The 16,138-nt window shown below is 48.5% G+C and overlaps 1 protein-coding gene across 4 annotated transcripts in view; it reads left to right on the top strand.

Moving 5' to 3' along the window:
• Positions 1–16,138, top strand: part of DPP6 (dipeptidyl peptidase like 6) — a 928,521-nt gene that overhangs the window by 804,005 nt on the left and 108,378 nt on the right. For all 4 annotated transcript variants that reach the window (XM_003792026.3, XM_012806527.2, XM_012806530.2 and 1 more), the window contains 2 exons: positions 10,277–10,431; positions 13,376–13,473. In XM_003792026.3, the coding sequence (XP_003792074.1) occupies positions 10,277–10,431; positions 13,376–13,473 (253 nt within the window). The remainder of the gene's footprint in view (positions 1–10,276; positions 10,432–13,375; positions 13,474–16,138) is intronic.

Here is a 16,138-nt window from a genome sequence, read left to right as displayed (position 1 = left end):
GCACACTGGCTTGGGTTTCCTCTTTTCCTTGCTGTTTTTCTATGAATTTTTTTTAAATGAAGTTGATTTCAGTAAACCAAAACACAATGGCTTAAAACATTGGCATCCATAAATCCGGCTTAGCTCTTCTCCCTGCCCTGGGCCGGGGCTGGAGCGCCCTGAGGACTCGCTCACCTGTCCTGGGGTGATGCTGGCTGTCCCAGGTGACTGGCTGTGTTGGCGGAACCCCTGACGTGGGGGCTGGGGCTTCCTCACAGTGTGGGGGATGCAAGACGGGCCAGTGACCGTCACACAGCTTCACTTTCCACCACCTGCTGTTGGCTTAGGCTGCTCCCGGGACTGCCCTCATTCAGGGAGAAGAATGTCACCTCTTAGCAAGGGAGCTTTAAGCCCTAGAAAAGCCCTCGAGGCCAGTTTTGGAGAAAGCAGCATGCGGCCTACAGCCAGGTGTAGGGTAACTTATACTGAGGTATAAATGGCTTAGTAGAGACATCGGCAACCCAGATAGTACGGGGCAGTGTGTGTGGTTCATCTTGGGAAGGTGTCTGTGATGCCTACTCAGAGCAGCTGTGCCCGGAGACCTTCCATGGAAGTTGAATCCATGAGAGTTGAATTCCTGGACCGAGTTGGGCTTCATAGCCCCAGGCCCTGCGGTCACTTGGTTGCTGCACCACATGTCAGGGTCAGGGCTCCTTAGGCCTGGGAGTGCAGGGCCCACAGACGGAGCCCACAGAGGGAGGCTGCACCCTGTGTTTGCTCCCCCTGCTCTGAGCAGTGGTCCTGCCCTGTCTGCAATAGCTGTAAACTCAGGGGCATTTTATCTCCTGCTCTTGGAGGGAGACAGTAACTTTATGTTCTATCTCTAAGAAAACATGAGTTTTGAATTCCTGAAAATTGAGCTTCTGACAGAAGACTTAGATGACGGGGCGTTCCCAGGGAGGGTGCCCTGCTCCTCATGTGAAGTGAGGCAGCAGGTGCAGAGAGTAACCACTTGAGATGCAAGAGAAGGCGTCTCAGTCTTGCTGGTCACGTATTCCGGCTGCTGTGACCTCTGGCTGTACAGAAATAGTGCTGCTCTGTGGAGGGATGGGGAGAAGTTTGAACCCCTGAGCTGAGCATTTGTCTTTGTGGTGGGAATTTTTTCTTTAATTTCAGAATGCTATAGAGATACAATGTTTTGGCTACATGCACTGCTTTTGTGCAGTTCGAGTCAAGGTTATAGTTGTGTCTGTCCCTGGACAGTGTGCATCATGCCGTTTGGTGTGACCTTGCCCGTCCTCTCAGTTCTGACTGGTCTGTGTCTCTGGCCTCCGCCAGGCCCATGTTGTTTTGGTTATTACAGCCTTGTAGGAAATCAATCAAATATGGAAAGAAGTCAAATTCTAAGATGACGTTATATCTAGAGAACCCCAAAGATTCTACCAAGAAACTCCTGGAATTGATAAATAAGTTCAACCAAGTCTCAGGTTACAGACTCAGTGCACACAAATCAGTAGCTTCCATGTACACTAAGAACAGTCAGCTGAGAATCCAGTCAAAGACTCAGGCCCTTTCATGACAGCAACAGGAAAATGAAATACCCTAGAATACATTTAACTGAGGAGGTGAAAGACGTCTGCAGGGAGAGCCGCAAACTCTGAGGAAGGAAGTCGCAGAGGAGGTAACAAATGGAAAACGTTCCATGCTCATGGGTCGGCAGAATCGACATTGTTAAAATGTCCACACCACCCAAAGGGACTTAACAGATTCAATGCAGTTCCCATGATAATACCAACGTCATTTTTTGCAGATGTAGGAAAAACAATTTTACACTTCATAGGGAACCAGAAAAGACCCTGACTAGCCAGACTGATCTTAAGCAAAAAGAACAAGTTAGGAGGCATCACTTTACCAGACTTCAGGACATACGGTAGGATTCAGACGTGAGGCTTCATCCGAGGATGCCACAGCCTCCATCAGGTGCACGCAGCCCTTCCTGACCCCTCCACCCTGGCCCTCCCTCGGCTTGAGAAGGAGGCCAGCCAGGTTCTAAGGAGCCCCTGCCGCTTCCCTAACTGCTCTCAAACCTCCTGTCTTCTGTTCAGTCTCTCATCTGCATCCCCTGATCCACCTTGGATCTCTCCACAGCAGGACTGACTTGCATGGTGGGCATCGCTGGCCGGTTTGGGGAGCCCCTGGACACAGCCACCAAGAGGATTTCAAGTGTGTCTCCATTACCGGCCTTTCCTTTTATTATCTTTTGTGACTCTCTTGGTGCCCTCTACGCCCCACACCCTAGCAGCTACAGAGTGACCTTCCATCAGACTTACAGATTGGGGACCCCAATTCTGCCACTGACACCTGAGCTCAGCAAACGCACTTACCATATTTTTCTGTATACAATGTGCTGCACTTCTTTTTTTTTTTTTTGTAGAGACAGAGTCTCACTTTATCGCCCTTGGTAGAGTGCTGTGGCGTCACACAGCTCACAGCAACCTCTAACTCCTGGGCTTAGGTGATTCTCTTGCCTCAGCCTCCCGAGTAGCTGGGACCACAGGCATCTGCCACAACACTCGGCTATTCACTATGCACTTCTTTATCTGAATTTTTGAGGGAAGAATAAGGATGCCCCATTATATGTACATGAGAGGACTAAATTCTGTGTCTATGTAATTGTTTTTAAATCTTTTATGTACACTTATGCATTAAAAGTGCAACTCTAGAAAGCAATAAGAATACCCATATGCAAAGTAATCCCCTGAGAAACAGGAGTCGGTTTTGTTAAACTTCTAATGAACTTGCAAGGAAAGCAGTTTTGGCCAACAAAGAGTGATATATCTCTCTTCATACACTGTAGGCAAGAGCCAGAATATAGCTGGTATTTTTACAAAAATTTTTGGGAAATCCCAGGGAAAATGTCAAAATGGTTTTCTTGCACTGCAAGCTTTAAGCTAACAGTTCTGAAACATGCTGAAGAGCAGGGCCGCCGAGACCCACGCGGGGCCCCCTCCCACACAGGGTGTCCTCAGATGTGGGGTGGCAGGAAGGGAAGCTTCCTCAGAGGCCAGGACACAGGAAGGCCATGCGAGGGACCCTCCAGAATGGCTGCAGGTGGGGACGGAGGTGAAGGCCTGATTTCTGGAGCAGCATCAAACTGGGGTCTCTGTTTTGACCAAGATAATGCAAGAGGGTAAAAGGATTACCCCAAAAAAAGCACTGATGATTTCTCAGGGGCACGTAAATGGTGCTTTAACTTAACACAGGGAGAAAGTCTGAGCGAGAGGACAGGAACAAAACTTACCCCCAAACTTCCTCTGAGAATCAAGTTTTAAAATTTCATTCTTATGTTATCAGTCTTCAGAAGACACCTGTGAGCTGTCCCAAGTTGTCAGCATGGATGAGCTCCCACTCATGTTTGAAGTGCCACCCCACAGAACTGACTCAGAAGGGCACAGACCACGGCTGTTAAACTGGTGGACACGAGAAACACATTTCACTGCTGTTCCTGCCTGTTGTGCACAGGACAAAGCTGCCACTGTGATCATTTTAAAAGAAAAATGTTCTGAAAGAAAAGATTCCAAGTGGAGTTACTGTCTGCATGTGTGGGAAAGGGACGAAGGTGGCATGGAAATCTGGGTCAGTGAGGCCTGGTCACAAAGGCCTGGAGGACAACTCTAAACACCAGCTTTGATCATTGTTGGTCACTTCTTTTTTTTTTTTTCTGGATATTATCAAAAGCTTTTTCTTTTTCTTTTTTTTTATTAAATCATAACAGTGTACATTAATACCATCATGGGGTACAGTGTACTGTTTCTGTATACAATTTAAAGTACTTTCATCCAACTGGTTAACATAGCCTTCATGTCTTTGTCTTAGTTAATGTGCTAAGACATTTATATTCTACAATTAGAGAGATTCCCATGTACCCTTATAGGATGAACCATAGGCATGATCCCACCAATCACCCTTCCTCCACCCACCCTCTCCCCTCCCCTCCCTCTACCCTCTCCCATGTTCCTGGGTTAAAATTGGGTTATAGCTTTCCTATGAAAGCTATAAATTAGTTTCATAGTAGGGCTGAGTACATTGGATACTTTTTCTTCCATTCTTGGGATATTTTCCTAAGAAGAATATTTTCCAGCTCCATCCACGTAAACATAAAGGAGGTAAAGTCTCCATCTTTCTTAATGGTTGCATAGTATTCCATGGTGTACATATACCACAATTTATTGATCCATTCCTGGATCAATGGGCTCTTGGGCTTCTTCCATGACCTGGCAATTATGAATTGGGCTGCAATGAGCATTCTGATACAAATATCTTTATTGTAGTGTGATTTTGGTCTTCTAGATATATACCTAATAGAGGAATTATAGGATCAAATGGCAGGTCTATTTTTAATTCTTTAAGTGTTCTCCAGATGTCTTTCCAAAAGGAACGTATTAGTTTGCAATCCCACCAGCAGTGTAGAAGCGTTCCCTTTTCTCTACAACCATGCCAGCATCTGTGATTTTGGGATTTTGTGATATGGGCTAATCTTACTGGAATTAGATCACATTTCAAAGTAATTTTGATTTGCATTTCTCTGATGATTAAGGATGGTTTGCATTTTTTCATATGTTTGTAGGTAATGTGCCTGTCTTCTTCAAAGAAGTTTCTCTTCAAGTCCCTTGCCCATCCTGAGAGGGGGTCACTTGTACTCTTCTTGCTAATACATTTGAGTTTTCTGTGGATTCTGGTTATTAAACCTTTGTCGGAGACATAACTAGAAAATATCTTCTCCCATTCTGAGGGCTGTCTACTTGCTTTACTTACTGTGCTTTTGGCTGTGCAGAAGCTTTTTAATTTGATGAGATTGCCCATTGTCTCCATTGCTCTTTAACATTTTAATGGAAGTTTTAGCCATCCCAATTAGAGAAGAAAAGGCAATCAAGGGTATCCATATAGGATCAGAAGAGATTAAACTTTCACTCTTCGCAGATGACATGATTGTATACATGGAAAACACCAGAGATTCTACTACAAAACTCTTAGAAGTGATCAAGGAATACAGCAGCATTTCAGGTTACAAAATCAACATTCATAAATCAGTAGCCTTGACCAACAACAGTCAAGCTGAAAAAATAGTCAAGAACTCTATTCCATTTACAGTAGTGCCAAAGAAGATGAAATATCTGGGAGTTTACCTAACAAAGGACATGAAAGGCCTTTATAAAGAGAACTATGAAACTCTAAGAAAAGAAATAGCTGAAAATGTTAACAAATGGAAAAATATACCATGCTCATGGCTGGGAAGAATTAACATTGTTAAAATGTCCATTCTACCCTAAGCAATATATAATTTTAATGCAATCCCTATTAAAGTTTCATTGTCATACTATAAAGGTCTTGAAAAAATACTTCGTTTTATAGGGAATCAGAAAAAACCTCGAACAGCCAAGACATTACTCAGAAATAAAAACAAAGCAGGAGGAGTCACACTACCAGACATCAGACTATACCATAAATCCATAGTTATCAAAACAACATGGTATTGTCACAAAAACAGAGAGGTAGATGTATGGAACAAAATAGAGAACCAAGAGATGAACCTAGCTACTTACCATTATATGATTTTTGACAAGCCAATCAAAAACATTGAGTGGGGAAAAGATTCCCTATTTAATAAATGGTGCTGGGTGAACTGGCTGGCGACCTGCAGAAGACTGAAACTGGATCTACACCTTTTACCACTAACTAAGATTGACTCTCACTGGATCAAAGATTTAAACTTAAGACATGAAACTATAAAAATGCTAGAAGAAAGTGTAGGGAAAACACTCGAAGAAATCGGCCGGAGCCAAAATTTTATGAAGAGGACCCCCCAGACAATTGAAGCAACATCAAAAATACACTGTTGGTCACTTCTAAGTCCGTGTTACTTAAAGTACAGAGGCAATTGCAGTGAACTTGAAAACCCAAGTTGCTGTGATACCTGGTGGGCTAACCAGCCAAAGCAGCCTCCTGATGTGTCAGTCAACAAGCCCTTTAATGCCCTGATGAGGGGACATCTTGGGTGCAGTCAGCTGGTAATAACTTAACACCTATTGGCAGAATCAAGAAGGCATCTGTTGGCCTCGTTTATGATTGGATCCTGAGATGGTTAAACAGTATTAATAAGGATGTGGGTATGAAATCGTTACAAAATCTGGCATCGGCAGTGCTGTGGATAGAACTGAGGACGATGAAATTTACCAGGATAAGGAAAGTGACTCTTTGGAAGACAGGTAATGCAGAAATTGAAGAAAGCAGTGTTTCTGATGTTGATGGGGGTGAAGAGCTCTGGCCTTCTCTGACGGGTAAATGTACATTTCTTACTGGTACATAAAATTTCTCGGACCCGTATCTGTGCTTGTGTTTCAAAATTTTTCATTACATAAAATGTCTTATTCCATAATATGTTAAAAAAAAATAAGTGCTGAAATTCCTTTATAATATAAAAAACAGGAACCTAAATATAAACAAATAAAAATTTGGATTAAAATATTAAAACAAAAGTGTTTTTTTTTTTTTTTCCTGAAAGCTTAGACCAAAAAGTAGGTGTGCATTGTACACGGGAGTGCATCGTACTTGGCCAAACACAGGGGCTGCTGCTCCCTGGGGAAGTGGGTATTGGGCCTTGGCTCTCATTTAGACATGAAGGTTTCCCTTCCTGGATGAAGGGCTGCCAGAACTTAAACAGGAGAACTGTTTGTTCCTGGGCTTGGGTCCTCTGTCAACTCCTAAAATGGTACCTGACAGGCAGCTCTGTCTCCTACCTCTGAATGATGTTGACTAGAAGACTCTCAGTGGATTTGCTAGGGCGCTCTGTCTGATACTAAGGGCCTCAAGGAGTCGTATCATGCTGGAGAACTCTCAGGTCCATGCAAAAGTATTGGAGGCCATTGTCACTTTGAGCCCAAGAGGATTTTGTCCCACTGAATATGCCCTTATTGGCAAGAGGGAATAGCACTTCACAAAAGGCCTTGGCTTCTTCAAGATACAGTGACAAGGAGTGAGAAAAACCAGCCCAGATCCTACTGTGCCTGCTTACAACTTTCCACGTCTTCAAGGGAGAGGCAGCCGTTGCCCGGCACATGTCCCCAAATGTGTCTTTATTCTCTGATGCTTAACAGTCCCTCAATAGGACAGGGAAGAGGAAGGAAAAATATATCCTCTAGTTTTCCTGAGTTAATTGTACTTGCTCAAAAAAAGAAGTTATTCATTTTGTTCCAGGGCAAAGTTTCATGCAATTAATTTAAATTGATAAAATAAGTTTTTTCCCCTCTGTTTGCAAAACTCTGTTCCTACACTACATTTGGTGCCTGGCATTTAAGCCAACTGCCTCATTAATCTGGGTTTTAAAAAAAATGTGTGCTGAACAGGGATGTTCATAATTAAAGCTAAAATGTCAAAGTTTCTTCTGCCTGGACCCTTATTCCTAATTATCTCTTTAATAAGCAACTAACATACAGAAAAATAAAAACACCAAGGAACAACGTGGTAAAAAACATTTAGGGTAAATAAACTGAAGCCGTCGCAGCTTTCTATGGCTGTCCTTTTGCATGAGGGAATCTCGTTTTATGTGGCGCCGTCTCACCGTGGGATGACACAGAAAGGAGCTTAGGAGCTGACCTTGGCCTCACACTCACATGGTGTTTGTCACACTGAACTAAACGGCCTCTGAGTTCCCTTCCAACCACTAGATCTTATACTCTGCAGTGATCCGCGTCCTGCGTTCAAGTTCTCAGAACAATGCTTGAGGTTTGTACAGACACTCTGGCATTCGCTGATGGAATGAACAGGAATCGAGTCTCCTCAGCACTGCTCACGACCAGCCTTCATCCGCATTTTCTGTCTCTTGTCCCATTGTGTTCAAGGTCAGGGCCAAGGTCACAGCTAAGCAGCGGCATTTCCTTTAGGTCTGTGGGCAAGTCTAGAAGTGAGGTTTAAAAAAAGATGAGTGGAGAGAAGTGACCCTCGCCGTCCTTGCCTGGCCACTCTCACCAAGCCTCTTGGGTAAGGATGAAGGTGGCCTGATTTTGCACCAGAGACCAATTGTGATCCTTCTGGTCTCAGGAGATTGTTTGCGTTCAAAGAGAACAGTATTGTTATTATTTGTTAGTTATTTGTTAGCCTCTTCATTTGTAAAGCCCCTGTTCAACCCAACCATTTTTCTGTTCTGGCTTTTCCTGAGTTAGCTGTGAATTAATGTCCCATGGAAACCTCTGCAGGCCTCCTCTGCTGATTTCTGGGGCTCTGCTCCCTCCTCCCTCTGCCCCCTGAATTCTGCTCCCTCCAGGGGATTTCACTGGAGCCCTTTTCCTCCCAGCTCTGCAGGGCAGAAGAGATTGAGCTCAATCACCCACAAATTGCATTGCAAATGGTGCCTATTTTTTCCAGCAGACCATCTGCTGGAGCCTGTTACTCACCACTGCATGCGCACAGCCCTGGAGGATCTGGTGACTCTGTACAAAGTCACTTCTGAATCACCTCATTCCAGACTCGCACCTGAGCATCCTTCTCCTGGCTGCTGAAGACACTGGAAAATTACAAACCCTTGAGATCCAGCCGGCCTGCCTTCTTCTCTCTTCCACACTTACCTCAGCAGACCTTTGAGTTTTCTGGGCTCTAGAAAGCTGCTGCAGACGAGGGCAGGATACGGGAGGTGGGGGGCCTCCGAGGGCTCCCAGGCCCCTCACTCACAGGGAGCACTGTGGTGGGAACCCAGGGCTCAGGAGCACTGTTTCCACACACGGGGCACCTCGGGGAGGGCTGCGTGTTTCCTAAGACTCCTCTATTGTATGGAGCCATGTGCAGACCTCAGGCCACCCCTGGAGGGATGTGCCCCATAGGACAAGGGAGCAGACGCCTAGGAAGAGCATTGTCCCCGGGGAAGGAAGGGCGTGGAGTGGGCACGCTGTGCCCTCAGCCCCCTGCACTGGTGCATGTGGCTTTGGCCACCACCCCAGGAGGAGAGTGAGCAGCAGGGCCATGGTGATGGCCCCAGCCCTCCTCAGCAGCCCTCATCCCACCGTCCCCTCTCCTCTCCTGTGGACTGGGAGTCTGGAGCCACTGACTTGCTGTCTTGCCCTGCTGTGGGCACTGCCCCCCAGCTTCACCCTGGTCACCTCCTCTTGATGATCACGCCCACTCGGTTTGCATTGTCAACAGGTTCTCAAGTGCCTCAGTGACCTTTCTGTCCCTGCAGCACCCAGGGTAGGGGCGTTCCTAGTGATGACCAGCTGAGCGGAACTCACACTGTGTCATTATGTTGACCATTTTAAAAACAGACATAGAGGAAATTGGTTACTCTAGGGACTGTGTACACGGAAGAATCCCTGGGCCCGAGAGCTGGTTAGCAGTGAAATGGGTGCCCTGATTTCCAGCCCTCTGGCTCCTTCCTCTAGGAAAGTGTCTGCTACCCAAATGTTGAGAGACACAGCAGAAGGTCTTTTTTCCCTGGTGTACTTATCAGGCCCTACAAAACCCATCTACAGTTAAAGCTCTGATTATCGAAGGCGGAACAACGGGTGCTTCTGGTGGAAGCCTGTTTCCATTTCAGCACTTCTTCAGATTGGCCCATTTTGTTTCCTGCCGCGAGCGGGAGATTGCCTCCTGCTCTAGCACGGGGAGCTGCCGGTCTTGGCACACGGCCTCCTTCCTCGGGGCTGTCGTGCAGGAGCTCTGTGCTGACTCCTGGCACCTGTTTTCCTGGGATCAAACCTCTGTGAGAACCGACTGCCTTCCTCAGGTCTGGCTCAGCGTCAGATGGTTTTCTCTAGTCCCTGTTTTAATCATAGTCAAATAACAATCCACAGTAGCGCAATAATAGTTCTAGTCACAAGAAGTTGTTGGGCCCATAGAGCTCACATTTATACAAGAGAATTGAAGAAGGATTTCCAGACAATTGGCGCTATTTAGTTGAGCCGTGACTTGTGGGCTTCTCTGTGCCAGGTTTGGCTTTCAGCAGCGATGTTCTAGGGCCCTGTGGGGTGAAGGTGCCCTTGGGCCCCACTGAAGATTTAGCAAATGTCAGAAACATTTGTGCTGAAATGGAAACAGGCTTCAACCAGAAGCACCTGTTGTTCTGCCTTCGATAATCAGAGCTTTAACTGTAGATGACTTTTGTAGGACCTGATAAGTACACCAGGGACAGAGGGACAGATGGCCCCACGGGGCTTCTCCCCGGGCCACTCTGGGTCGCCTGCTGTGCAGCTTCCATCCCCACCCCGTTTTCTGCCTCTTCTCATCTCCCTGCTCTTTTTCTTCCCCTCAGAGGAGATTTTGAAGACCCACATTGCTCACTGGTGGTCTCCGGACGGCACCCGGCTTGCCTATGCCACCATCAATGATTCCCGCGTCCCTCTCATGGAGCTGCCGACCTACACGGGCTCGGTCTACCCCACGGTGAAGCCCTACCACTACCCCAAGGTAGGTGAGGAGCAGCCAGGGAACACTCCTCTGAATTATTCACGAGCCCCACCCGGCCAGCTCGGAGCGTGGAGGTGCAGTAATCAGATATGTTTATGAGCAAAGCACTAAAGAGAGGAGAGATTAATTGTTCCTCATTACATTGCATTAAATTCCCATCTTTGTTGAGTCAAATTTGTTGGCTGGTTTACTTTATTTCAAATAATTGAATTACTACTGTTAATTGTTTCACTAAGCTTCATTAAAACCAAAATAAATATATTGTCTGCCCTTATGACTCCCTGGTGACAAAAACTCACTCTGCCCACTTGAGCTCTTCATATTTCTGTTTTAAATTTGACTTTCAGGAGGTCAGAAGGACTCTGTCTGTCCCAGTCCCCAGATCCGGACAAAGCTGCTTTGTGGTTGGCTTTTGCTATGATCTGAATGTTTTTGTGTTCCTCAAATTGAGACATTAAAATCCCAACCCCCAAGGTGATGGCATTAGGAGGTGACGAGGCCACGGAGACAGAACTCTCAGGAGTAGAACTAGTGCCCCCTTGTAAGAGAGATCCCAGAGGGACTCCTCTCCAATTGCAGGATGCAGTGAGCAGGCACCTTCAGGGAGCCAGGACGTGGGCCCTGCCCACACACTGAATCTGCCAGCACCCGACTGTGAACACCCAGCCTCCTGTACTGTGAGACACCCTGTGTTGCTTGGGACAAACTCAGGGAGTCAGGCTCCAATCCAAAGAGCCAGTAGGACAGCAAGTATGCAGTGGAGGCGGGGGACAGGGACAGGAGGTGCGACAGAGGCAGCTGAACCTGTTGTTGTTACCAAGCCACAGCACGGGTGGGAGGGAGGACCTGATGCTGAAGCCCCGTGGCCCATTGGGTTGGAGACTCTGAGCGTGGACACAGCTCTCATGGGCACACAGGGCTGACTGCCTTGCTGCTCCCTGGCTGCCCTAGCTGGCCCTAAGGCCACTGGGCCCAGTAGACGTGATGAGTCCCCAGTCTCTAGACAGGGTCCCGGCAGTGAACCCCTTACCTCCAGCCCCTCTAGGGAGCACTTGAACCTTAGCGTCCTAACCCGCCAGGAGCTCTGAAGCTGCTGGTGCACGTTCTATGCCAGGAATGATCCCTAGACCCACCTCCTCAAGTTTGTAGCAAGAGGAGTGATAACATGTAAGTGAGATAAATAGGGTTCCCAGAGTCATAAGCCAGAAAAAGGAAACTCCTGGTCTCTTAGTCACTCAGGCCATCGCCACAAAATCCCAGACCTGGTGGCTTAACCAACAGGAATTTGTTTCTCACCATTCTGGAGGCCGGAATTCCCAGCAGTGTGCCCACCACCTAGGTTTCAGGCGAGGGCTCTCTGTCTGGCTTACCCCAGCCCTTGTCTCACCGTGTCCTCACATGCAAGGGCAAGAGAGGGCTCTGTGTCTCCTCTGTCCCTTGGCAGACCCTGATCCCATCACGGGGGCACCATCTTCATGACCTCCCTTAACCCTGATCACCTCCCAAAGGCCCCACCTCTAGATACACACTGGGAGTTAGGGCTCCAGTATGAACTTGAGTGGACACATCAGTCCATCGCACCCGGTAATAAGGCTCTTTGTTGAAAGCTCTTTGATCAGTGTGGCCAGTATCCAGGGGACACCCCTGATGAATGGCGCCATTCCCCCGTGGCCGCGGCCTTAGTCTCTGCCTTTTCCCCATCTGAGAGCATCTAGACCAGTGTTTTTCAATCTTTTCTATCTCAAAACACACTTGAACCTATAGTTAAACTTCCACAACACATTTAAATTGTTGATTAAAAAAAAAAGAATATACGTACTGTGCTTTGAACCTCTTTTGAAAATTATTTCATTGATGATCTTTCAAAAATTTTGCAGCACACCTGAGATCCTCTGATAGCACAGCTGATCCAGGCGTTAACACAAAGTGGGTCTGCTGTCCACAGAGTCCTTCACTCCTCTTTTGATTCATCTTGATCGGATTTAACTCTGTGTTCTGTGGCAGGATCCAGGGTTTTAGATGGAAGCGCCTTAAATAGAGTGTACTGGGTGGTGCCGAGTCTCCCCCAGCCCTCCTCTGTGTCCCCACCATACCAACACCTATACCCCGAGCAGCAGTGGCTGCTGCCTTTCCTCTGGCCATTCAGAGGTGGAAGGGTTTCTATGTGACCCCTTTATGAGAGTCCCTCAACCCCAGAGTCATGACCTGAAGGCCAGGGATTCTCCCTGTTTTGCTGTGGACTCTGGGCCAGGTGCTCTGGAGCTTGTGTTACCCTGGAAACCCCAGATTACTCAGGATCATAAAAAATCAACATCTTCTGGCCGGCAGAATTCAGAGGCTCTTTGCCCTATTCCCACACTCTCCAGCCAGAGCCACGAGGATGAATGTGGCTGGCAGGTGCCTGTCCTGGGGCCACTCTCCTGGGGCCCTGAACATCTTCCTCAGGGTACAAAGGAAGTGAGGGCATCAGACCAGACCTGAGGCTCTCCCCCTTCCTGGCTGGGACTCCGCCCCAGAGGGATGCAGAACAGGCCCCAGCTCCTGGGGGAAGAACTAATGCTTCCCCCATCTGAGCCATGGCCTCTGCTCTGTGGTCCCCCAGTGCTCACCCGCCCACTCCCCTTCCCAGCAAGGCTGTGTCTTCTCTTCCCCTCCTGTTGTGGAGAAGCAGGTGGCTTGGCGCTCGCCCGGGCTGGCAGGGGCAGGGGGAAGACCAGAGGAAATGGGGAGGGGGCGGGATTCCTAGGATGAAGAGGAACTGGCCTGTCAGCCCTGTCCTTTTTGAAATTGCACATGGGGAATCTGTTGTCAGCACCAGTGTTGCCCCCTTACTGAGCTCCAGAAGTCCTGGAGTCCAGAACCTTCTGGGAAGGACTGTGCGGGCAGAGGGGCTGCCTGGGCCTGAGGGCACTGAGTCACCTGTCTGTCCCTCTTGATCCTCCAGGCTGGATGTGAAAACCCCAGTATCTCCCTACACGTTATCGGCTTAAATGGACCCACCCACGACCTGGAGATGATGCCACCGGATGACCCAAGGATGAGGTGCGTGTCCTTCTGTCCCTTAGAATAATTCAGGGAAACACCCATTCATGTGACCTCTCCTGTCAGGTGTATTTCACTATCAATTTAAACAGCTGAAAAAGAAATACATTTTCTCAGGTTTCCCTCGCTACTTTGGGGTTCTGTTTTCTGGGAAAAGTTCCATTTCTTACCTGATGTCAGGAGCCACCGGTCCCTCCACCCCAGGGGCCTTGGCTCCTCTGGGAGGGGCACCGGGTCAGCTCCGGGTCTCGGTGGGGACGTGCTGTCCTGCAGGCAGCAGACACTGTGGGCTGAGATGGTCTTCCCAGGAGGTCCACATTTCCCCACGTCTATGCCAATGGGGCCCACGTTCAGCACATCACTACAGAGCATGGAGTCCCCTGCCGGGGCCGCGTCCTGCCCTGAGAAGGGCGACCTCCCCGGGGCAGGGTGGCAGCCTTGTAGTAGGTAGGACGTATGAACATTGTCGACCTGTTATTATTAATGTCTGTTTTTCTAAACCAAAACAGCTGAGTCAGATCTAAGTGTAGTGATCTGACTGTCAGTTCAGTATTGTCCCCACATTCAAGTAGTCTGGGCATTAATCCTACTTCCAGAGTCTGGTCACACCATCGTCACACGCCCCTGTAGAGAGCATTGATGAGAGTGGAGATTACAGTGGGGCCAGGACCCACTCACTCTGGGGCATGTGATTCTCCGCACAGGGCAACTTCAGCCCAGGCTGATTCATCCCAGCTCAGAAAGTACCCAGCCCCCGTTTTTCCCTCCCTCTAGCCTGGGTCTTCATTATTCAGTCAGAGAAGTCCACATTGTCAGTAGCTTCTGGCAGCTTCTGGAGGGGCAGGAGCCGTGGCATCCTCAGCCGTGGCTGCCCTGGTACCTGGTGACACTGGTCCTCTCTGAACGACATGGTCGTCTCCTGCGGTGGCCTCCACTGCTGTCCTTTCCCGCATGCCAGACCCTGCACAAGGCCTGAGGCCTCTGCAGGATTCTCCTGAGGTTCTTTCCTCCTCTCTTCAGCACAACCTGAGCTCCACAGGCCCTTCTGTGGACAGACCAAGCCCAGACGCCTTTCAGCGCTTCCTGCCTCTCCCAGCCCCGCACTGGTCCCGTCCCCCATGGGAAGGCCAACTGCCCCCACAGCTGGTCCCAGAGCCCGACTCTGCTGCCCCACACTGCAGGCATCAGCCCTCACTGCACGCTGGCTGGGGGAACTGAACTGATTTGGTTGATGTTGTTTTTGCTGAGATTTAAAAAAAGTTCAAGATGATTGCTTTGGCGTCTCTCCTACAATCCACATATTTCCTTCCCTGTCTTCCCTTCAGCCCTCATCCCTGCCAAGCCTCCTGGGGCCTGGTCCAGCAAACTCGCTGAATTAATATGGAAAGTCACCTGGAAAATTTCAGCCATCTGTCTGAGTTAATTGAAAATCTCGTCTAGTCAAGTTGTTGATGGTGTTTCCACAGGCTCGATTAGCTTCAAGGACAATGAAAAATTAGCCTCAGCCAGAACTTGAAGTTCAGATGCTGAGTTTTGGGTTTCCTGCCTGCTCTGAGCTCCTAAGCTAAATGCAGTGACATAGCACATGCCGTAAACCTGTGACATAAATGTCACACTCTCTCATGCCACTTCTCTGCCACACATCCTTGAGATCCCTTTTTCAGTGGTAGGTGTGTGAGGAGTCAGACCATGCGTGGGGCAGACATCTAGTGTCTGCCAACCCCACACTGAGCACTGAGACTCAGCAGGGGAGTGGAGCTTACAGAGGGGAAGAGGGTCGACCCAGGCAGATCATCCCAGCAAGTGGCCACTGCAAGCATGGGAAGGGCCTCCAGGGGCAAGGGTGGGGAGGCCACCTGGTCTGGAGGTGACAGTGCCACCATCTAGGCCTGAGTTTCCCAACTCCACGCTGTTGACACTTGGGGCCTGGTGATTCCCTGCTCGGGGAAAGGGGGTGCCCCATATGTCACAGAGTGTTGGCCACAGCCCTGGCCTCTGCTCACTAGATCCCAGGAATATCCACCCTTACTCCCAGAGAGGACAGTCAAAAACATCTGTAGTGGGCACCAGATGTCCCCAGATAGAAGTGCTGGTTTAGAGTGAAGGTTGTCCAGCCAACTGCCGGGGTCAGTTTCAGGCTCTGTGATCTTGACCAAGTTACTCAGCCTCTCCTGATTCAGTTTCTTCATCTGTAAATGGAGATAAATATTAGTAATAAAACAGTGTCTCTCACAGATGGCTGTGAAAATGAAATGAGAGAATGCACAGCAACGTCCCCTGGATGACCCGGCATCTCCACTGGGGTGTGGTCAGCATAGGATTTTAAAATGGAGAAATTGTGATTCTCAGGCAAAGTAAATGCGTGTGCATCCAAGATTTCATAGCTCGGTAGCTAGTAAGGGAACAGTGGGTGTTACGGCTCATCCAAGGGCAGCAACAAGCAGGTGCGTTTAGATGGCCTAGCAAAGAACTGCGGGGAGAACTGCCCAGTGACAGACCCACGGGGGCCACATTCTTCAGAGCCTTCTGATCCACCAGACAAAAATCCATGAGAGAAGTGTCCCGCAGCTAAATGAAGCTGAGGCCGGCATTGAATGGGAAGAATATGCGGGGATCTCCTTTGCCTCTTCACATCCTTCAGGGAGCTTTTTTTTTTTTTTTTTTT

This window comes from Otolemur garnettii, unplaced genomic scaffold (assembly GCF_000181295.1).
Source record: "Otolemur garnettii isolate 467f Iridium unplaced genomic scaffold, OtoGar3 scaffold00053, whole genome shotgun sequence".
Taxonomy (NCBI): Eukaryota; Metazoa; Chordata; class Mammalia; order Primates; family Galagidae; genus Otolemur; species Otolemur garnettii.
Note: the sequence above shows the minus strand (reverse complement) of the source record. Positions and strands in the feature narration are given on the sequence as shown.